At 46.0% G+C, this 22,332-nt stretch overlaps 2 protein-coding genes and 1 pseudogene across 3 annotated transcripts; 2 read left to right on the plus strand and 1 right to left on the minus strand.

Annotated features, from left to right (window-relative positions):
* Positions 1-276: 276 nt before the first annotated feature.
* LOC133888591 (aminomethyltransferase, mitochondrial-like) lies at positions 277-3,547 on the plus strand. The gene is made up of 3 exons (XM_062328890.1): positions 277-945; positions 2,251-2,369; positions 2,840-3,547. Exons 1-3 carry the CDS (start codon positions 382-384, stop codon positions 3,384-3,386), a joined length of 1,230 nt encoding a protein of 409 aa, XP_062184874.1. The 5' UTR covers positions 277-381; the 3' UTR covers positions 3,387-3,547.
* Positions 3,548-4,280: 733 nt separating this feature from the next.
* On the plus strand, positions 4,281-6,321 carry LOC133889591 (cell division cycle protein 48 homolog; annotated as a pseudogene).
* Positions 6,322-13,951: 7,630 nt separating this feature from the next.
* Positions 13,952-16,874, minus strand: LOC133888177 (autophagy-related protein 8C). Of its 2 annotated transcripts, XM_062328327.1 has the most exons (7): positions 16,726-16,874; positions 16,550-16,613; positions 16,392-16,443; positions 15,145-15,200; positions 15,012-15,064; positions 14,385-14,503; positions 13,952-14,250 (listed from the first exon to the last, which is right to left on the minus strand). In XM_062328327.1, exons 3-7 carry the CDS (start codon positions 16,426-16,428, stop codon positions 14,156-14,158), a joined length of 360 nt encoding a protein of 119 aa, XP_062184311.1. In that variant the 5' UTR covers positions 16,429-16,443; positions 16,550-16,613; positions 16,726-16,874; the 3' UTR covers positions 13,952-14,155. The 2 variants fall into 2 exon arrangements, with proteins under 2 accessions (XP_062184311.1, XP_062184312.1); XM_062328328.1 differs by lacking the exon at positions 16,726-16,874 and having other exon boundaries at positions 16,550-16,621.
* Between the last annotated feature and the right edge of the window lie 5,458 nt (positions 16,875-22,332).

Below are 22,332 nucleotides of genomic sequence, written 5' to 3' on the forward strand. Positions count from 1 at the left end.
TATTTTCTAGCACAGTAAGAAGTCACGGCCTGCTGTGAATTTGTTAGAATCACCTAAATGCGATGATATATGGTACCAAATCAGCAATGCAGAAGAATATTTGGTTTCTTTATAGATTCGCAAACAAATCGCTGCCTTTTTTATTTGAACCCCAGAGGAATTGTTGCCGAGGAGGAGTAGCACTGAACGGGTGACCGAGGAGCCGTCACCATCCACCACCAAACCGGACAAAAACGCAGCGAAAAGCGCGCGCACCACCACCCACACCCGATCCCACCGTCTCCACCCACCCCTCAAAATCTCATCTTTTTCTGCTTCCTCTCCCACCAATCTCAAAAGAATCAATCATTCAATCCCACCACCCGCGGCGGGCTCGCGACGATGAGAGGCCTCCTCGCGTTAGCCACCCTCGCCCGCCGCGCCGGCGCCGCCTCCGCGCCCGCGCGCGTCCGCCACCTGGCGGGAGCGGCGGAGGCGGCGGAGGCCGAGCTCAAGAAGACGGCGCTCTACGACTTCCACGTCGCGAACGGCGGCAAGATGGTGCCGTTCGCGGGGTGGAGCATGCCCATCCAGTACAAGGACTCCATCATGGACTCCACCGTCAACTGCCGCACCAACGGCAGCCTCTTCGACGTCGCCCACATGTGCGGCCTCAGCCTCAAGGGGCGCCAGGCCATCCCCTTCCTCGAGTCCCTCGTCATCGCTGACGTCGCGGGGCTCAAGGATGGCACCGGCACGCTCACCGTCTTCACCAACGAGCGCGGCGGCGCCATCGACGACTCCGTCGTCACCAAGGTCACCGACCAGCACATCTACCTCGTCGTCAACGCCGGGTGCAGGGACAAGGACCTCGCGCACATCGGGGAGCACATGGAGGCCTTCAACAAGAAGGGCGGCGACGTCAAGTGGCACATCCACGATGAGCGCTCGCTGCTCGCATTGCAGGTCAGTGCGTTTTGTTGCCCTCTTTGAACCTGCTGGTGTTCATGGATTGTTTTAATAGATGAATGCGATGGGTAAATATTCCAGAAGGGTTGATACGGTAATTTCTAGGATTGGGGAATGCTGTCTTTATGATATTGGAATGTACTAATGCTGGAGTGACTGCAAGACAGAGGAACTTGTGTGTAAATGATTTTTGTCGTTTGAAAAAAAAAAAGATGTGATGAATTTCGAATGTGCAGGATCACTGGATAGAAGCAGATGCTTGTTTGATACATTGCAATTTTAATCGGTATTATCAATGGGGATGATAGGATTTGTATGACTGGATGCAAATTGTTTGTCAGAAAGATGATTTTTGTGCTTGGTGTTGCAGCCGTGGCATATATATTATATAGGTTTTTTTCCTTTTCAGTATGTGCCCAGTGATGCCATGGACTATGAGTGATAGGGTGGTGAATTGTGTTGGCAGTTTGTCTGGGAATTCTGTGATAGTTTGTGGTGTTTGAATTTTGTGTCAGTATCAAGTGCAGTGAGTTTTTTTTAGCAATACTATGGTTGTTCTGTCAATAGCCCACCTGAGTGATGGCATGACAGTAGTTTGGTATGTAGCCCAGAAGTTTGATCTTGATGGTAAAACCTAAAAGTTTGTGATTCACATGTAGGTGTCTGGTGGGTTTCTTTATGATTGTTAAGTATGGTTTCAGGTTGACGAATCATAAGAGAGGCATCGATATCATTTAGTTGTATCCACTAGTTGATTTATGGCATCAAGCAATGGTGCTTGCTTGCTAAGTCGAATCTTGATTCCCTTAGAGTGCTTTTCTGGACTTGACCGGATTTGTTCATCTTCTTGGTTGGTGGAAGTAAAGATTCCTCCATGGTCTTACTTTGGTGATTGGCAAATGCCTGGAGTGGATTGTCAAAACATTCAATTGATCAATTCCAAGGTCCAATGAAGTTGTTAATACGACACATGGAACCTGGTTCCTGATTAACCCTTTTTCAACCCGATTCATGGTTCACAATTTTTTCATGGAGTGGGAGGATAAATGTTTGCACTGCTCTGTGATCATGGATAGAATCAATCTGCATGATCTGTATTTATGGTTTTCATGTCTAATTGTTTGGGAAGTAGTCTCCCAATTCTTTACTCTCCCTAAGCATTTTTAATATTATTTCACAGAAGCTGCCAATTTTCTCACTTTAATGGCAAGTAAAAAGTTCATTTCTCCAAGTCCTGATATGTGTACCAGTTCCCAAATTCATAGAAAGGCAGCATTATAACTTGTTGCTTGACATAAGCAGGGTCCTCTTGCTGCACCAACTCTCCAGTTGCTGACAAAAGAAGATTTGAGCAAAATGTACTTCAGTGACTTCAAGATGATTGACATCAATGGATCTGCATGCTTTCTCACGAGAACTGGGTATACTTTGATCCTTTACTTCCATTGTTTAAATAACCCGCACCTCATATGATTCTGATCCTTCCTTAAAAGCTAGGTGAAGTCTTTAAGAGTCTAAGTACTAACTTCCTTACATTGATTAGCCATCGCTCTTCTGTTGTGCTCCTACATAAAGAAATTGTATCATTTCCTATTCCAGCATGCCAAAGTGATGTACTTTGGTGATTGTTGCTCGACCAACTCTACACAGTTGATCAATGCCATCTTATATTAGCCTTGTCAGAATTCTTCAGTATAGGATTTTACATCCACTAGTATGTTCTTTTCCCCGATTTATTGGCACGGTTGTTCTATTTGATCTTTACAACATCCATAGTTATATATGATGGGCTTATAATTTCTGGATAATGAGGGTTAGCTGTAAACTTCCTATATATTTCAGAATTTAGCGTTGTTTCAATATTCCAAGGATATCTTATTTCTTATTTCAGTTACACCGGTGAAGATGGCTTTGAAATCTCTGTTCCATCAGAGAATGCAGTTGATCTTGCAAAGGCCATCCTGGAGAAATCCGAGGGCAATGTGAGGTTGACTGGCTTGGGCGCCCGTGACAGTCTCCGCCTGGAGGCTGGCCTCTGCCTGTACGGCAACGACATGGAGCAACACATCACGCCAGTTGAGGCTGGACTCTCCTGGGCAATTGGCAAGAGGAGGAGAGCGGAAGGCGGCTTCTTGGGTGCAGATGTGATCCTCAAGCAGCTCCAGGAAGGCCCAAAGATCAGGCGTGTCGGCATGATCACACAAGGGCCACCTGCACGGAGTCACAGTGAGATCGTGAGCAACTCCGGGGAGAATATTGGTGAGGTGACCAGTGGAGGGTTCAGCCCGTGCCTGAAGAAGAACATCGCCATGGGTTACGTAAAATCAGGTTTGCACAAAGCTGGGACAGAGTTCAAGGTGCTTGTCCGCGGGAAGTCCTATGACGCCGTCGTCACCAAGATGCCCTTCGTGCCAACCAAGTACTACAAGCCCTCATAGATTGTACAAACCGATGTTCTTTCGACGCCGATTTTCTCTTGTCTTGTCGCAGCTTGTCCATGACAGGCTAGTGCGACGCTGCAACTGTAACTTCTGTAAGGCTCCCTCTTACAGCTTGACATTTTATCTCTGCCCGTCTAATAATGTTTTCTTTCCCAAAAGCAAGGCATGTGCCTGTGTTTGGAATCTGACGAGTGCTACATCTGCCGACCATGTTTATGGGTTGCATCAGATTGTTGCAGAACACTGCCGCTCTGCTGTTCTTTGTGCTTACTCATGAAATGCTCACACCTCGAGAGGTTATTGTTTGTGCTTAGCGGGAGAAGGCGACGGGCCGGCGGCGGGGGCTGCAGAAGGCCGAATCGGACTCCAGTTCGACGTGTCCCTTTTCTGTCTGCGACGAGACCAATCAAGCGTACTCCATCGGACTCGAACTTGGGGTTCAGACGTCGCGAGGTTGCAGAGTTATATTATATGAGAGTTTGAGTGAAAGTATATTTTTTTTAAAAAAAAGTTTAATCGATTATATCTATCTAAATAAATTGAGTTGAGTTTTTATTTATTGACTGAATCTGAGATCACGTGAAACGGATGTAAGAATTGAGATTGTGATTATTTACTTATATAAAAAATAATTTTATTACACTGATAAGTGAGTCTGTCTGTATAAATGGATGTAGATATGAGTCTATCCGTCGAATCAGCTACGGAGTAAAGTTCGAAAGCTTCACTCTCAGATAAGTATAAGATGGTATATTTACTTTCGTCGAACTAAATTGAAACAATAAATATACGCATCACTAGACCACCCGTAGTGCTAGCAGCAGCAGGAGCGAGAAGCGAAAGAATAGAGCACGAGATCATCTGTTTTCGAAAGGAAACAAGCCCGACACGATGGCCGACGACGGAGCCGCTTCCTCTGCTCCCGCCGTCCCCAAGAAGGCCACAAACTGGCTGGTGGTGGAGGACGCGACCACCGACGACAACTCCACCTGTAACATACACCCGGCCACCATGGGGAAGCTCTCCATCTTCCACGGCGACGTCGTCCTGCTCAAGGGCAAGCGCCGCCGCGACACCGTTTTGCATAGCCATGTCGGACGAGCACTGCGAGGAGAACAAAATCAAGATCAACAAGGCGGTCCGCTCGAACCACCGCGTGCGCCTCGCCGACGTCGTGTCCATGCACGAGTGCCACGACGCCAAGTACGGCAAGCGCGTGCACATCCTCCCCGTCGACGACACCGTCGAGGGCATCACGGGGGGCCTCTCTTCGAGGCGTACCTGAAGCCATACCTTCCTCGACGCGTACCGCCCGGTCCGCAAGGGCGACCTCTTCCCCGTGCGCAGCGGCATGCGGAGCGTCGAGTTTAAGGTCATGGACGTCGAACCCGCGGTGGAGTACTGCGTCGTCGCACAAGATACTGAGATGTTCTGCAACGGCGAGCCGGTGAACCGTGAGGATGAGGAGAGGCAGGACGACGTCCGTAGCATCGCACAAACTTTCAGCCTCTAACCTAACCAACAGAGGGGGAAAGGAAAAGGAGAAGCAAAGAGAAATAACGACCACCAACGAATTATCAGAGACACAGTCGCGCAAAAATCTGCGAAAAATTCATGAACACGGGGAATAGATTTTCGAAGCGTGGTACAAAATTTCATAGTCTTATACATTGTATAGAGCGAGAAATCAAAATGTGAAACTGCTACGGGGTGGTCGGTATTTGAAATACCCATTTGCCTGTGGCGTGGGCGCGCGGACTTGGAGGTGGTAGCCAAGGACACGCACGGCTACGTCGGCGCCGACCTGGCCGCTCTTTGCACAGAGGCTGCCCTGCAGTGCTTGAGAGAAGATGGATGTGATCTATTTGGAGGATGAGACAATGGATGCAGAGATTCTCAATTCAATGGCAATAACAAATGACCATATGAAGACTGCTCTGGATGGCATCAATCCATCGGCCCTACGTGAGACCGTGGTCGAGGTGCCCAATGTCAGCTGGGCGGACATTGGAGGCCTCGAGGGCGTTAAGAAGGAGCTCCAGGAAACCGTGCTGTACCCGGTGGAACATCCAGAAAAATTCGAGAAATTCGGCATGTCCCCTTCCAAAGGCGTGCTGTTCTATGGACCACCGGGGTGTGGCAAAACATTGCCTGCAAAGGCAATCGCAAATGAGTGCCAGGCCAATTTCATCGGTGTCAAGGGCCCCGAGCTCCTGACCATGTGGTTCGGCGAGAGCGAGGCCAACGTCCGCGAGATCTTTGGCAAGGCGCGTCAGTCTGCCCCATGCGTGCTCTTCTTCGACGAGCTCGATTCTATAGCGACGCAGAGGGGCAGCAGCGCGGGAGACGCGGAGGTGCTGCGGACAGGGGTCCTCAACCAGCTACTCACCGAGATGGACGGCATGAATGCCAAGAAGATGGTGTTCATCATCGACCCGACGCTGCTCCGGTCTGGGCGCCTTGATCAGCTCATCTACAGACTACGTCCCCTTGCCCGACGAGGCATCGCGACGCCAGATCTTCAAAGCGTGCCTGAGGAAGTCCCCTGTTGCAAAAAACGTCGACCTTGGCGCGCTCGCCAAAGTTCACGGCCGGCTTCAGTGGCGCGGACATTACCGAGCTTTGCCAGAGGTCTTGCAAGTACACTATCCGTGAAGACATTGAAAAGGACATCGAGCGGGAGAGGAAGGCCAAGGAGAGCGCAGAATGCGCCGAAGAGCCGGCACAGATCAAAGCGGCCCACTTTGAGGAGTCCATGAAGCGTGCGAGGAGAAGCGTCAGCGCTGTGGACATCCGGTAGTATCAGGCGTTCGCGCAGACATTGCAGCAGTTGAGGGGCTTCGGCAGCGAGTTCCGCTTCTCCACGCAGCCCCAAGCAGCTGAACCCGCTGCGACGGCCAACGCCGACGACGAGGACGATCTTTACAACTGATCCATATGTCGTGGCTAGCGATTGGAATAGGACATTTTTAGAATGGATTCTGTTATTTTTCTTTCGTTTGATGTACCTCCGTATGTTTCTTCTTATTGTAATATTTTCCATTATACAAAAATTCATGAAGTACGGAACAACAGCGTCTGCTTGTTTCTGGCGCTGAAGCATTAACCAATGCTCCTTTCCTGCGCAGTTAGCCTTTCTGAACCTATCTCTATCGTTACAACACTTTAGAGAACTCTTCTGAACACTCGTAAAACCTCAATACAGAGTGATCAATCTCTAGTAATAATACTAGTAAACTCAAGGTCTCTTCCGTAAAGCGTCCGTCCGCTGCTCCAACATGAGCAATCTTGGCCGCTCAGGTACGATCTGACGGTGTTCCATGACCCAGGTTGACTCACGATTATTTTCCAAGGGGAGCTTAACGGATAGTTTCTAAACAAGGGGGGTTTCCCTTGCAAAATGTCCCCCCGCTGCGCCAAAAGGAGCAACCTGGGCCACTGAGGAGGCAAAGCTGAGTTTTTCCTTTAACCGTTCCAAGTCCAATATGCATTTGGCCCATAAAGGCCCACAATCCGCTGCCTCAATCTCGTGGATGCCGCGCGCGTGCTTCTCTGCCACCGTCGCCACGCTCCGCTGAGCTTGCGCTCGCAAAGGGTGGAAGGGCGCGGCATCGTGCCGGCGGCTGGCACCGCCCACCTCGACTCGGCAACAAGGTGTCGTCTCTCCACAAGCCGAGACGATGTCCCTTGTCCCGCGCGCGCGCGCGACCAGTGCAGCGTACTGGAGCGCCCACGTACAAGCTAGCCCAAGGCGCGCCCCGGACGCAGTCGACGCCGCCGACCGACGTGTGTTGCCGGCCGTCGCCGGCGTTGATCACCATGCTCGAGCTGTTCCGATGCAGACAGTGAAGAGGCAAGAAAATGGAATGGTGATCGAGATGAAGGCACAGCTGTTACCTCGCTCCCTGTCTAGCTTCCGCACCTCGTTGCATACTGCTGCTGCCGACCCAAACAGTGAGAGCACGACAGATTCCTTTTTGCCGGTGGCAAAGATGCGTAAACATCATAGGGAAAATCCTGTAGACGGGCCGTAGAGTTCCGCAGCATCGCACAATTTTTCAGCCTCTAATCTAACCAACAAAGGGAGAAAGGAAAAGGAAAAGGAGAAGCAACTCGGGGCGGTCGGTATTTCAAATACAGACGACCACCCACGAATCTCTATTCGCCCACAATTTATCTGTGGAACGAACGCGCAAAATTCTCACAAAAAATCATGGAGTCAGATAATAGATTGACGATCGTGTAAGCCTATACGCACACGTACTCTTCATGCATGCTGATGTGCGCTCACGTTTGGATGCGTGATGGCGTGCAAGTGCCTCCAGCTGATCAGTGAGCTCCGCAAGTTGGGCGAGACAACTGAAGGCAAGGGAGGCAGGCACGATCGATTCATCAGTCATGCTCGTGACGAGCTTGGCTGTGCGGCTGGTTGGTTGGCCGCCCGGCAAGGGAGGGGACAGCTGTTAAGTTATTGCCTCGGCACGGCTACACGATCCATCTCATTCAGAGGGGTCCGGCCCCTGATCCTCCCTGCCATCTTATGCTTCGTGTCGGGCATCTCCACCATTAATCCCGCCACACCAAGCTCTAGACAAAGATTAAATTCCAAAAGCAGTTTTGGGTCGTTACATTAGTCGTACTGATTCATGAACCCTGAGCTCGGTTCCTGATGCCAACCAAAATCACATTACAATCGGTGGATGGAGCCTGATTACCTCCGATCGATCTTCTCGTGGTTCAGGCACTTGTGCACCTCCATGTCCATCTCTCGGCAATCGTGAACGATTAGTAGGTCAGCAAGTGTAGCTGTACTTTCTGACAGATGCTCGCCCGGCACGAGCGATCGGTCCCAGGCAAAAATTTCGCGCAGCAGCAGAATCCGCACAGTACTAGCCAACGTGCAAGCGATTTTTACGTGCTGTAAAATTTTTCGCGCGACTGTATGCTTGCTGCCCGTCTTGGTTGCCGCTGCGGTAGTATTTATGTCTTGCAGGTTCAGTGCAGTGCAGGGCAGTTTCTTCAGAGAGAACGGCCTGCATTTTATTGCGCGCGGTTAGTTATGTCAGTGACCTGCCGGCCGCCGAGTGATGGGGATGCTGCGATGCAGTCACTAATCATACTACGTTACTAGCAGTGGTAGTTTTCAAAGGCCAAGCTTATTGCTCGCATTCAATCTACCAACAATTGCATCATCGTCTGCAAGACTGAAACCACAACTGCAAATGAAATTCAGAATCTGCATTCCCTCTCTGCGTTCACAAAGGAGCAGTATACCTGCGGTTATCTGACCGGTACTCATGATGACCACATCTTCTTGGGTCCCCTAAAAGGCAGAGGCACATACAATGTGAAAGTACACAATAACATCAAAACTTCAAAAGGTTCACTGCTGCAATACATGGCATGGATAAACAAGAGGAGCATCTAGCATTATCCGTTATTACATAGAGAAATCGGAGTGTTTTCCTTTCGAAAATGAAGGTCACAGAAAGGAGAGACATGAAAGCTTGCTCCAAGCCTCCAACTGTCCTTTTGAGACGCTCGTTCAGCAGACCGCAAGGCCCTTTTCAAGCTAAGATCCTTATCATTGACCAGAGCCAGACTTGCAGTTCAGTAGTAGATCGGTCGGTCTCCCTTGGGCACGCTTACGATCAGCTTTTCAAGTTTGCATAAACTGCCAGTGCTATAGCTAGCACAAGACGATGGCAATGCATGCATTTTTGTCTCTACTATCCTTACTCCTTCAATTGATATTAGGTCTTCAAGAGAACTGCCTGCTGTTCCTCAAAAACTATTTGCTACAGTTGAGCTTGAAATCTTGTGTTACACTAGCACTTTGCTGCATATTGTTAGCTATATATATGAAAGAAACAGAGAGATTAAATGAGCGAGAAATTATGCTATAAATCGCATAATAAGGTAGGAAGAACTGTCCTAAAAATAATGCTACCGTGAACTGTCATATCTTCAGATTAAGAATCTAGTCAGGAGTACTCAGAGTCCACCATTGTAATGGCTACAAAAGTTATGTTCTGTAAAGCTGAATTATAAGGACTGACAACTTGCAGAGGAATCATGCTACTAAGACGCAGCATTGCAAAAATCATGGCCTTTTTTTTAAAAAAAAAAGTACAAAGAACTCCGTCACAATGCAAATTTTAAAACAGAAAAGTTGTGTATGTGAGGTTGCAATTTGCAAGCATGAAATCAAGAATAGAACAGTCACATAACCAGCTCTGGAACCTTTCATGTTAAAAATACAATCAAATATATATTAAGCCCTTTTCTCCCAAGAAGGATCGGTATATGCAAGCAAAATGGCTCTAAGTAACACTAATACAAATGTGCAACAAAAATTAGAGCTTGAGAGTCCACTAACTCTAGCATAGTGTTAACACCAAAAATCCACAAGCGCTCGTAGGTTTTCAAACAAGCAACTGTCGCAATCTTGCAATTCGGGTAACTGCAAAAACAAAAATTCAGGTAATTGACATGGTAAAAGAACCCGAACAGTAATTTAGAGCGATGAGAGCCATCCTTGCATCAGCAAAGCGACGACGTGATATTGGCACGGCTCAATCAAAGAGTGGAGCCCCTCGCCTTGGGAGCACAAGCTTTCTGATTGAACCGCACCAATATCCCGTTCCCAGCAGAGAGAATGAGCCCAGAATAATTCTTGCCACGTAGCTAGAAACACCAAACAAATGAGAGAACCAAAAGGAGAAGGCAGTAGCTAGAACACTCGCTCCCTGTGTAGCTAACTCACAACACTCGCTCGAGGGCAGCTGAGAAACAACAGCCAGGGCGCTCTTCTTGTTTCATGCGGAGGGAGGCGAAAGAAGAGCGAGAGCAGGACGGGGGAAAGGCGCGGGCTTCTTTAATAGGCCTCGTTGGAGGCGATGCAGAAGAGAGAGATGGAGAGGGGGAGCAACTGATCGAGCAAAGCACGTTGCTACGGTGACATTCATGGGTACATATAGGATGGATCATGGATTCATGGATGGATGCCAACGCGAAGGGAAGAGAGAGAGAGAGAGAAGCATAGTGAGTAGTGAATGCGCCAACAACCGAACAAAGAGGAGGTTGGAGAATTCAAGTGCCACATTGAAGAAGGGGAGAGGGCGAGTGATCGAGGTGAGTGTCACACTACGATCGAGATGCCTCGAGTGAGAGAGAGATGGAGGCAACAGGGAGTAGGGCAGAGAAAGGGTGTACGTGGGTGTGGGGGAGGCTGGGTTGAATGCACTGCAGTAATTTGCCATCCCCTACGTACAGCCTGCAGGCATGGCATGGCATGGGATGTTTGCCTTGCCCCGTCTCTCTCTCTCTCTCTCTCTCTCTCTCTCTCTCTCTCTCTCTCTCTCTCTCTCTCTCTCTCTCTCTGAGATCGAGTGCGTCGAGTGCAATATGTACTGCTTGATGAGACTTGTAGGATGGATTCGCTCTAATTAGGTTATCAGAGGGGTGAATGGTAGCGAAAGACAAATTAAAACTTTTTCACCCTAAAAGCCTAACTTATTCTCGTATTCTACTAAAGACAGATTGCTAGCACGTTATTCGAACGGATATAATTTTCAATCAGTAGTTCCGATTGACCTGAAATTTGGATAGTAGAAGGTAGACTAAATTTCGAAACTAATCCAACAACAATCATATCAATTGGACTTTTAGATCAAGAGGTATTAACTTCGAAAGCAGACTGTGTCAGAAAATGATGAAAATAGATCAAACACTAATTTCGTGATTAACCAAAATCGAGTGAGAATTAATCAATAAACTTTTCAAATTAATCACTTGATGCCCTAGTGAGGTTTTGGATAGATCAAACCAAAACTAAAATCGTTGGGGGATGAAATCAACCAAAAACCAAAACCGGGCATGCAACAAGATGAACGAAGAAAAGGAATGAGATTACCACATATAAGCTTACAAAACTTAATCTTTATTGCTTGGATGTATTCATAAGATGCCTCTCAAAAGCACTATACATAAATTATCTATTAATTCCTAAAACCCTATATGGATTCCTCCCTCTCTCCTTTTCAGTCGGAAAAACCAAAGCCGTTTCTGTCGCATGAATAATCGACCCTGACCTTCTCTGTTCGGCTCCTTTTTATTTGCTGTTACCGACTCACCGCAGCGGGCCCAACTCTTGTTTTTGTTCGGTGCTGGTCGCTCGTCCAACACCGGTTGCAATCTCGAGTCCGGCTCCATCTCCACATAGATGTTCTCTAGCTCAAACGTCTCGCATTACATCTTTAATCATTTGAAAGTTCCTCTCTAAACTTAGTTTCAATTTCTGTCATCGACTACGTCACCTTCGAGACACACATGCACATGAAAAAACACAAAACCACGTTACAAGCATAAATTCTTTCCAACTTAATTTAATATCAAATCTGGTGACACCACTCACACTTGCATCAATATCAAAACTGTGACGACGCTAGTATAAGTGTATCCAAGCAAACAAATACACACTATCTAATGTCATTAATAAATCACTTTGATATGCCAGTTTTATCATTAAACTAATTTTCTATCACACGGTGATCTCACATGCCTTGTTGACTGGTTGAGGGTGAGGGACAAAAGTGTGCAATTCCTTGACGAAAAGATGGATCAATCTAGTGCCGTGTGATGCGGCGTAAGACGAAGCTTGACGGAACCGAAGGGCCGTTTTGGGACGTCGCTCGCTGACCTGCATGCGCTTCTTCCCCGTGTCGTCGGAGCATGACGATTTTTGCCAATTTGGCGTGTGCTGACTGCATGCTGAGCCAGGCCGGTGCAGGCAGGCAGGCAGGCAGGCTATTCGGACTACTGCATAAGTTAAGGCGGCACGTACAACTTGTACTTTAATAAAAAAACTTATCGATCGGTTTAGCATACAGGCGGCGTTGTCGAACAATGGATTTATTCTGTTGACATAATTAGCGAGAGCTGGCGTCACGCAAGATCGCCACGTGCGAGGTGTGCATGCTTCGATCGAGCGGCATGCTTTCCCGTTCTGTCGCACGTACGTCTTGTACTGGTTGTAGAAGATGGGTCACGTCACACGATGCAGCTAGCAAATTAATCTAGCGGCAGCTGGCCTTATTCCAATGGGCGATCTGTAATTCTGTATTGCTGCCTGCAGATCATGCATGTGGAACCTACGTGTTTTGAAAAGGCCAGCTTTTATCCGAGCTCGGTTCTAATGTCGTTAAACATGTTAAGAATAATAACTTTGTATTCAATAGTAGCTCATAAATATAATATATAGAGTATATAATGAAGTACATAGAAAGTATATGGCAAAGACTCTCTATACCTTAACAACACGCAGGATGTGTGCGTGTTAGTGTTGCACCCATGGCTTCTGTATTTGCATAACTGACAACACTAGGGGAGAAGCTACAATAGCCCACCCGAGTCTAGCACGAGAAAAAATATATATTAATTATTAGTAATTCAATTTCTCCTCTTGTACATCACCTAATCTCAAACAAATATACTATCAAGATCAAGATACATTGAAGTGTGCATTAGCTTCTAGCCTGGACAACACATGGGAAAATAGGAATGGAGATACGCACAATTACTACGCTGCATGGAGACATGGACCATATGCACGCATGGCCGCCTGCATGCACATGGATCCCGTGCAGCCCTACGCGAAGGCATATTATACGCAAGCCTTAAGTTTCACTGTTCTGCATGCTTGGAATCAGGATTATTGCTCGATGCGTGCCGGGGATTTGCTCCTAGTTAATCACCGAAAAGAAAAGCGCTGCCTGCAACCATATATGCATCGTCCTGTCTCCTGAGAGCAGGAGAAACAAGGTTTCAAGATGTCCTGTGATTTGCTGATTCGGGCCGCCTTGCTAGCTCGCAGTAATGGCGACGAACAGTAGTTTGGGCCATCATCGTCACCAAGTACGTGATGGTCAGCAGTTGTTAACTGCTGATGGATTTGTGCGTCGTCGTTAAGTAGATGGACTGCCGATGGTTCTAGGCTAGTAGGCTTCTAGCAGCTACAAAATCGTTACTCAAAGCTTCACCAAGCAAGCACAAGTTTATTTCCCTATCACTCAACTCATCAAGCCACAACTCTTCCTGCCTTGAACCCCTTCTACGTCACTCTCCCAGACATGCATGTTTGACCCAAGAGGCCAACATCATACGAGACAAGGTTTCACATACAGCCATTAGCCAACATCACATACCGTAATCCTGGCCATAAGAACAGCAAAAAAATAAATGATGCAATAGATTGACCCCTACAGTTGACAGGAGAAACAATGGCGATGCTATAACGCCAAGAACCAGGATTCCCAGCAGGCTCCATCCTTACAGTCTGGCACCCCCTCGCCCCGGCACCATCCAGGCCCTGCGATCAGCGACAGAGCCTACACGCAGTAAGGCCCTCGTGCCGGTAACCTTTTGCATCAGCTGCCGCTGTCGGTAGCGCCAGGCAATAAAACGGCAACAGCGACCGGATTTAATTGCACGGTGAGATCTAGACTGACTTTGTTACAGCAACAGCAGTAACCGGTAACCAGATATATGAACACCAATGAGGGTAACATAAGGACTAGTTGCAGGGTCCATAACTTGATGTAAGCAGCAGTTTTATGCTTAGAACATCTTGTAGGTATTTTGGTAATAGAGTGCGAGGATTTGCGAGGAGGTACACCCGAATATACACAGTTGCTAGACAATTCTTATTTACAGGAGCCATTAGTAAGGAAGCAAGTGTTGGGTTGACCCAATTGCTGTGTCGCCGCCTAAAGCAGCCCAAAGGTGTTCTCGCCACTGTAAGTCATGTAGAGGAATCCGTCCTCATCCTTGTTCTCCTCGTATATTGCAGACATCAGAGCAGCTGCGAAACAGGGAAGGAAAACGAATGAGTGAGGACACGGATCATGGGGCAGCATACTCAACCAAGGTCATATGTTATTCAGGAACAAAAAATCGGAGTCACAAGATTGTTGTTGCTGTATTTATTTTCCAGACCTGTTGGTGGAAGAGTGTTCTTCACAAAGATGAAAATAGCCTTCTCAGCACTGAGCTTGATCCGCTTCCGAACAACATACACAAATTGTCCGACAGTAAGATCAGCAGGGACGAGGTACCTGCACAGTGACGAGCATAAAAAAATAAGAACAGTTTATGGCCTATTATGGCTGGCATGGTAGGTAATGCTTTGATGTGTGCAATGCTGCATTAATGCGCCAACATTTTTTTGGTCTCGAATGTTATGGGAGTCCATGCCAGGCAAAAACTGAAATCATCATAGGCTCCTGGACCATAGTCCATGGAGATGGGGACTTTACCGTAAACATATGTTCAACAAGACATGAACCTATTGAGGTAGTGTCATCAATGTGTTACTAGTACCAAACAATTTTCAGTGACACCATAGATCAAGATTTAGCACTTCAAACAATTGGAATAAAATATGTGCCCAAAGAACCACAAGGCAATACTACTGCATTTGCATCAATTACCACCAGTTATCAACTTATCATTGGAAAGAAAGGTACCCCACTTGCATTAACTTCGCAAGCAATTAAAGATGGGAGATATTCCTAGCTGTATAGCAGTTTTCGGAATGATTTCTTAGAAAGGTTTAGGACTGACTTTTTCTTGTCGATGTCAGGAATATCACTTCTCTCAGCCTTCTCAACAATCACCTACATTGCATAAATCATACAAATTAGAGCAAAATAATCATGATGAAAGAAGCAGCATATACATGAGGGTAACAACTTACAGGAATTCTGTCAGGGTACTTCTCTCTGATCCGGTTAGCCTCAGACTGCCTCCTCTCTGTAATACAAGGAACAAGGCTGTGGCAATTGATAACATGTTGGAAACCGAACCCGGCTATAGACATGTCATTGTGCAAAGAGAACTCTACTAACAGAGTCGTTAAATGTTGCCAAATGTTAATTTTATCTTATCGGCTTCTAAAGAAAAAAATACAGGTACCATTATTATCCAGGTAAAGTAAGATACACATGCCAATCATTGTGCAAAGAGAACTCTACTAACAGAGTCGTTAAATGTTGCCAAAATGTTAATTTTATCTTATCGGCTTCTAAAGAAAAAAAATACAAGTACCATTATTATCCAGGTAAAGTAAGATACACATTCCAATCAATTGACGACCTATGTACAGTAAAACATAAAAGGTACTAATAGTCTATCTAGAAAGGAACAACTTAGCATAAAAGCACGATAAAGTTTGATTGCCCTATAACTTATCAGGGAGATGAGCACATTGTCAATCATCAGGACCCTTCAATACAGAATACAGATTGAGCAGGACAAATACAGCTTCCCACTGAAGGGCTCTAGACCATCAAAGCCATGTGCAAATATGACTTTCTTTTTGAGTTGAAAAGTATATTGTGTGATCAAATACAAAATTCCAAATCTATGATTGTCCAAGCAATCAGCTGGACAGTTTCAGATTATCTGGTAACTTCAATCATTCACAGCTACTGTATATCACATCACTATCTACAGAGATGTCAGAAAACTCAGTTAAACACACAGTTGCAGGAAAGCATTAATGGTACCAATCAAGACCAACCACATAATCTCACAATAAGCACTAGCTCCTCACAAATTGGCACAAGATTTGCATGATTTAACCAGCAATTGCTAGCTTTTGGACAGGCGTCACCTTACCCCAGAACTCCAAATTATATAGGTAACTGCACCGATCACGAATTCTTACAAGCTACAAATCTAAGGAATACAGATCACAAATTCTTACAAGCTACAAATCTAAGCAACACCGATCATGAATTCATCATCGGAATCATAAATTCTTACAAGCTATAAATCTAAGCAACGATATGGTTAACCGCTCTTCCTGAATTTCTATCAATCCGCAAAATTACTCCTAACATTTGTAGTAAACCAATCGTCGAAACCCCCAACAACCAGCACATATCGAAGAATCTCTACGGAATCACAAAATTAAGAGGGACATGGGAATATCAGACGAACCGAGGGGGTGCTCCATCTTGAACGAGCTCTTGGCCATCACGCTCCTTCCTGCCTACAAGCACGAAACCAAACCCAAATTAACTCCCCGGAGAAATAAACCACACATCAATCGAACCAATCGGGCGAAAAATACGCGGGTCAATCGAGCAAAATCTCACGAGTTGGGTCGGATCGCGTAGGGATGCGACAGAATCGGATGAAGACGATCAGCTGCTCTTGGCCCTGGAGTTCACCGAAAAACAAAAACACGAAACAGCAACCGAATCGATCAGAACAAGCCCCAGATCGGCGGAAACCCTAGGTTAATTGATGGAGGAGTCGAGAGGAAACGCACGAGACTTCCAGGATTTGGTGCGATTGGATTGGGCGATGAGGGTTTCTTCTTCGAAGGGGGCGGCGGAGAGACGGAGGGGTGGGTAGGTGGGTAAGGGTAGGGGAAAGAGTAGGGGGATGGGGTTGGTTAAGTAAGCCTACACGCGCACGTAACGTAACGCGCAGGAGACTCGATTAGAAAACAAACACGGCTGCTTTTCGCACAAGAAAACATCTCGGGCTCCAATAATGCAACTTAATCTATCTTAATCTATACTGGTGGTCTAGTATTGCTGATAAAAGAAGATAATGATTAGATCTTGGTTAATAAAATTCTTCAAATACAAATATAAATTCGCGATAGCTACTAGTATGATTGGGTGAATTTCCCTGCATCACCATCACATGTACAACTTTAACCTGATTGCATTATTCTTTGATGATAATAATCTGCGCGGTTGTCCAGAATCCAACTCGGAATATTCCAAACAGAGCCCATCTTAAAAACACAAAGACCACCCAAAGCAGGTCCCTCAATTTACAAACCCGCGGTAGCATCTATTAACGCCACGGGTACGAAATGTCACCCGTGTTTGTCGTCCGCGGGCAATATATACTCACGGATACGTCCGTATACAAGGTGAGGCGGACGGGACGGTCAACGGAGGCCTACGTGGTGGGGCGGATGGGGACACGTATGACAGGCACGATGGGGCAACGGGGGCGACGAGCACAAGTGCTAGTTTTATATATCACTAAACAACTTAGATAAAAATTCAAAATTAGATAATATATATAAACGTATTTATCGAAATAGATAATATGTAGTTATATTTATTAGTTTAGTATCCGTATTCGATGCACAGTTTATCGAAAATAGATTTTCGGCACACGGTATGCAGAATACGATATTGTTGCCCATATTCAGCACACCGTGGGTAGAAAATAGACTGTATTCAGCACACGGTGTGCAGAATACGGTAAACAGTGTCGTATTCGGTACACTGTGTGCCGAAAAATACTTTTTCAGTACCAATATGATCGTGTACAGGAAAAGCAGACGCGACATGACCGTGTACCAAAAAAGTGTTTTTCGGCACACAATGTGCCGAATACGGCACTGTTGTCTATATTCGGCACACCGTGTGCCGAAAATAGCTTTTTCAGTACACGGTGTAATGAAAATTTATTTTCAATACACCGTGCGCCTAATACAGATGCTAAATTAATAAATATGACTACATATTATCTATTTTAATAAATACGTTCATATATGTTATCTAATTTTGAATTTTATCCAATGATTTGAGGTCACAATTTGGATGCTTGAAGCAGTAAACGGGTGAAATAGGCACGAGTACGACTATTTCATACATGTTTCTCTCTACCTATTAAATTTAATATCAAATCTGCACTCAGACCCACGAGTAAAGAATACATTTTACCCGTATGCATGTAGATAAACTGTGTCCATTGCCATCTCTAAAGAAGACTAACTAAGTGCTCGTGTATTACAACAAAAACATAAATATTGAAAATATTGACATCAAACACAAACTAAGTTATAAAGATGTGGATACGCCATAAGAATACTGTCATACGAATACGTTGAGAGCGATGTCGTAGTTTAATTTCAGATAGGATTCGAAAAAAGAATGAGAAGATTATCTACTAATTATCCTCTAGATTTTTTATTTATTTTTATTAGTAAAATATATCATATATTCGTAGCTGGAAACAAGACCGGGAAGCTAGATGATAAGGATGAATAATAAAAATAAGTAAATTATTCAAAATTTAGATTTTTTTTATTATGTAAGAAGAAAATAGAGGGAAGAGATAACGCTACAAATAACTTATATTTTATACAATAGAGACTAAGATTAAGGTCCAAGATATTCACCAGACTTGTTGTGTCTAGGAAACGACCAAAATTCACGTATCGACTATCATGCTCAGCCCAGTACTTTGTAAAGAACATCTACAGCAGAGTGGTTATCCAGCTCGTCATAGTCATATTTAACAATTCTCTATAAAAACCGTAGTTCAGCAAAATAGGTATCACATTAACCATCCCTATAGCATCGCTATCCAGCTGTAAAACCTCACTAAATTTAGCTGCTCTATTCTACTCATCATCCGCCTCTGTGCAACGTTCCCACGCGCCGAACGCACTCGCTCCTCTTACAGCAGAATAGGCTTGCTTTTTCTTCAGAACTCTATTCTTTTTTCTTCTTTCATGAATTTAAAAAGAGATTTTATAGAGCTTCTAAAATCACGATGATTTTGTACTAATAAAATAAATAATAGAGAACCTATTTTAACTGGTTTTAACTAAAAATATCTTACAAATTTTAAATGAAAATTTCAACATTTTTATACTTTGCTTGAATTTTTAGGCATAAAATTAATTCAAATAAATAAAAAATCATGAATATTCTTCTAAACTAATGTACTAATTTATAAAATTATTCATAAACCTATGTTACATGGAGAATTTTTAGTATTTAGCATTTGTTGCTGCTACTACTTGCACTTTAATCGTTTGATAAAATGCTAGTTAGGGTTGGAATTTTAACCGATGAAATTATAGCCATTACAAAGAAAAATAGTCATTTAAAAAAACTAGCTATTACGAATAAAATATAGGTAAATAGGATATGAAGAGTAAGATTTAGTTAGTCTATTGGAGTGTGTAAAAAAATTTTTTTGAAGTAAATAGCTAAATGAAAATAAAATTTAACTAATCTGTTAGAGATGCTCTAAACCTTTATATCCTGACGTCCACATTTTTTTTGGGGGGGGGGGGGGGAGGGCTGCACGTCCAAATTGGCACATGGCGCTTTGAGCATAACTGAGTTAACATATTTTGGACAGTGTACTACAGCATGCTTCAATGCATGGGTGTCACTGTATTTGCCCGTCTGGACAACGCAGATATACCAACTCGTATAATATACAAGTTGTACGTTGTATGCATCACAAATTCACGAAAGTAAAAAAAGTTAACCCTAGACTAGAATAGTATTACCATATATACACACACGGTAGCACTAGCACTATTCTACACCTCACCTCGACTCACACCCACCACTGCCCCTGACCTCTCGTCCCACCTTCGCTGCCCCCTCCCCCGTGTCCTTGGCCCTCCTCTACGCTGTCTCCACTACTGAAGATGATAATTATTGATCACTAAAGATATGAATCAGCTATTGAAATAAATTACTAAACAAAATTACTGACATCACTAACATAAAAATACTAAATAATTTTACTATAACTTAGAACTACTGATACTACTGAACAAAACTACTCTAAAAACTAATAATACTACTCACACAAACTATTAAATAAATTTACTATGATTTAAAACTACTAAACAGCTACTAATAAAACTACTAACGACTACTAAAATATCCGAATCATAAAACATTATTAAAAAATTACTGAATAATAACTATAAAAAGCATTGTGATGACACGTGACGGCGTGAGCCGGTTGTGTTGGGTTGTAACTACAGGTGTACCATAGTATGTATATGTATATATGGTTATACTCCCAAAAGTATATACCGCATGCTAGCGAACTAGTTGTTGGCTAGATTGAACTAGAATAAAGGGCACCTACAAAGGGCTAGTAGGTGCTCTTTGTCCATCAGGTTGAGAAGGCCGTGGCGCTCATGAAGAAGCTGCCGGACAGCGAACCGCGTAGCTTGCCCACATCCCGACGCCGCTGGTGCTGGGAACTATGGCCAAGTGGTTCCCTGGGGCGAGCGCCGAGGAGAACAGGCGGATCGTGGAGAGCGACATCAACGAGATGGAAGGGGTTGGTGCTCGAGCCGGAAGACATTGCGAGAGGGCGGCGTTGTACCTGGCGTCCGACGAGTCCAATTACGCGAACGGGCACAACCTCCTCGTCGACGACGGGTACACGGTGAGCAAGGTGGCCAACATGCCGGGGCCACGAGCCCAGGACGTTGAGGGGTCCGCGTCGATGGATTTCGTATACGGGAGAGCACGGTCCCTCTGCACCGCCTCCGCCACGACGCGTGCCTCCGCGCGTCTTGATGTCGTCCACGATGCTATCAAATAGCTTAGGATGGACTGAGAAATGGGTCGTGATATCCTTCACTCGATTGAAAACACGTTTTTTTTCAGTAGACGAAGGACAGCTATCCTATCGTAAATCGATTATTACTGTATCTTTTTTAATCTCGGCTTTGTTTCGTCTCCACACGACACAGTCCGATGAGCTTCCCCATAGCCATCTATTTTCAAGCTCCTCATCATCACCACTACCCATCAGTTGTCCTCCGTCACTTGCGATCGATGGTGCCCCGCCTCGTCGCTCCGCCCATCGCCCATCGCCTCCGTCAGGCTGACTGTCTTCCCAAAACCTCCTTTCAAAGTCCGATAGCACAAAAACCAACCCCGACAGTCTAAAACCCCGAACCCTAATCACTAATTTCACCGGTGGCGTGGAGCTTCCATCGACTGAAATCTAGTGAATATGTTGAAAAATACCCTCTACAATAAAAAATACATGACGTTTTTTATTTTTTATGGATCTTCGAGGTGTAACTTCTTTGACTATTGTTTTCTATTAGTAATATATTTATAATATCTAATAAAAATATAATATTATGAAACTATTTTTTTAAGACAAATACTGTCGGTGTATTTAGAACCAGGGGTCCCTAAGTCCCGAGGCCAAACCGGCCGCCCACCACATATCACCACCCTGCAAGGTAAAAGCAGAGACTCGGGAGAGGGTGCTCGGGGCTGCGCGTGGCAGCCCCCGAGGACTCGGTGCCCCGAAGGTCCCTCTAAAGTGCTCGGGAGAGGGTGCTCGGGGCTGCACGTGGCAGCCCGCGAGGACTCGGTGCCCCGAAGGTCTCACTCAAGTACTCGGGAGAGGGTGCTCGGGGCTGCGCGTGGCAGCCCGCGAGGACTCGGTGCCCCGAAGGTCTCACTGAAGTACTCGGGAGAGGGTGCTCGGGGCTGCGCGTGGCAGCCCCCGAGGACTCGGTGCCCCGAAGGTCCCTCTAAAGTGCTCGGGAGAGGGTGCTCGGGGCTGCACGTGGCAGCCCGCGAGGACTCGGTGCCCCGAAGGTCTCACTCAAGTACTCGGGAGAGGGTGCTCGGGGCTGCGCGTGGCAGCCCGCGAGGACTCGGTGCCCCGAAGGTCTCACTGAAGTACTCGGGAGAGGGTGCTCGGGGCTGCACGTGGCGGCCCCCGAGGACTCGGTGCCCCGAAGGTCCCCCCAAGGTGCTCGGGAGATAGTGCTCGGGGCTGCACGTGGCAGCCCCCGGGGACTCGGTCCCCAGAAGGTTCGCGCAAGATCGTTCAAAGACTCAAAGGGCCCCGTCGCCAGAGTGTCATCCAGTCAAGGGCCCGATGCCGCATTTAATAGGCGCGCGTGGCCTGGCATTCTGACATCCTGACATTCTCGGCTGCCCACGCCCCAGTGTCAGCCCCGGCCATGCCCTGGCTGGGGGGCGTGGGTTCATTAAATGCACGGGTCCCGTCCCGTTTCCACTTGCGCACCTCGGGATAACGTTACCAGAATCGAAGCACTCGGCCTGCCACCCTGCCCTGGCAGGAGAACAAGACAGAGTGGGCGCACCGG

The sequence above is a fragment of the Phragmites australis genome, chromosome 13 (assembly GCF_958298935.1).
Source record: "Phragmites australis chromosome 13, lpPhrAust1.1, whole genome shotgun sequence".
Lineage (NCBI taxonomy): Eukaryota > Viridiplantae > Streptophyta > Magnoliopsida > Poales > Poaceae > Phragmites > Phragmites australis.

What these genes read in the sequence shown, in the direction of transcription:
- LOC133888591 (XM_062328890.1), top strand. Translation starts at nt 382, where the DNA reads ATGAGAGGCCTCCTCGCGTTAGCCACCCTCGCCCGCCGCGCCGGCGCC. An exon ending in GCTCGCTGCTCGCATTGCAG is followed by an intron (nt 946 to 2,250) that starts GTCAGTGCGTTT and finishes TGACATAAGCAG; the next exon opens with GGTCCTCTTGCTGCACCAAC. An exon ending in TGCTTTCTCACGAGAACTGG is followed by an intron (nt 2,370 to 2,839) that starts GTATACTTTGAT and finishes TTCTTATTTCAG; the next exon opens with TTACACCGGTGAAGATGGCT.
- LOC133888177 (XM_062328327.1), bottom strand. Translation starts at nt 16,428, where the DNA reads ATGGCCAAGAGCTCGTTCAAGATGGAGCACCCCCTCG. An exon ending in CAAGATGGAGCACCCCCTCG is followed by an intron (nt 15,201 to 16,391) that starts GTTCGTCTGATA and finishes CTTGTATTACAG; the next exon opens with AGAGGAGGCAGTCTGAGGCT. An exon ending in CCTGACATCGACAAGAAAAA is followed by an intron (nt 14,504 to 15,011) that starts GTCAGTCCTAAA and finishes GTCACTGTGCAG; the next exon opens with GTACCTCGTCCCTGCTGATC.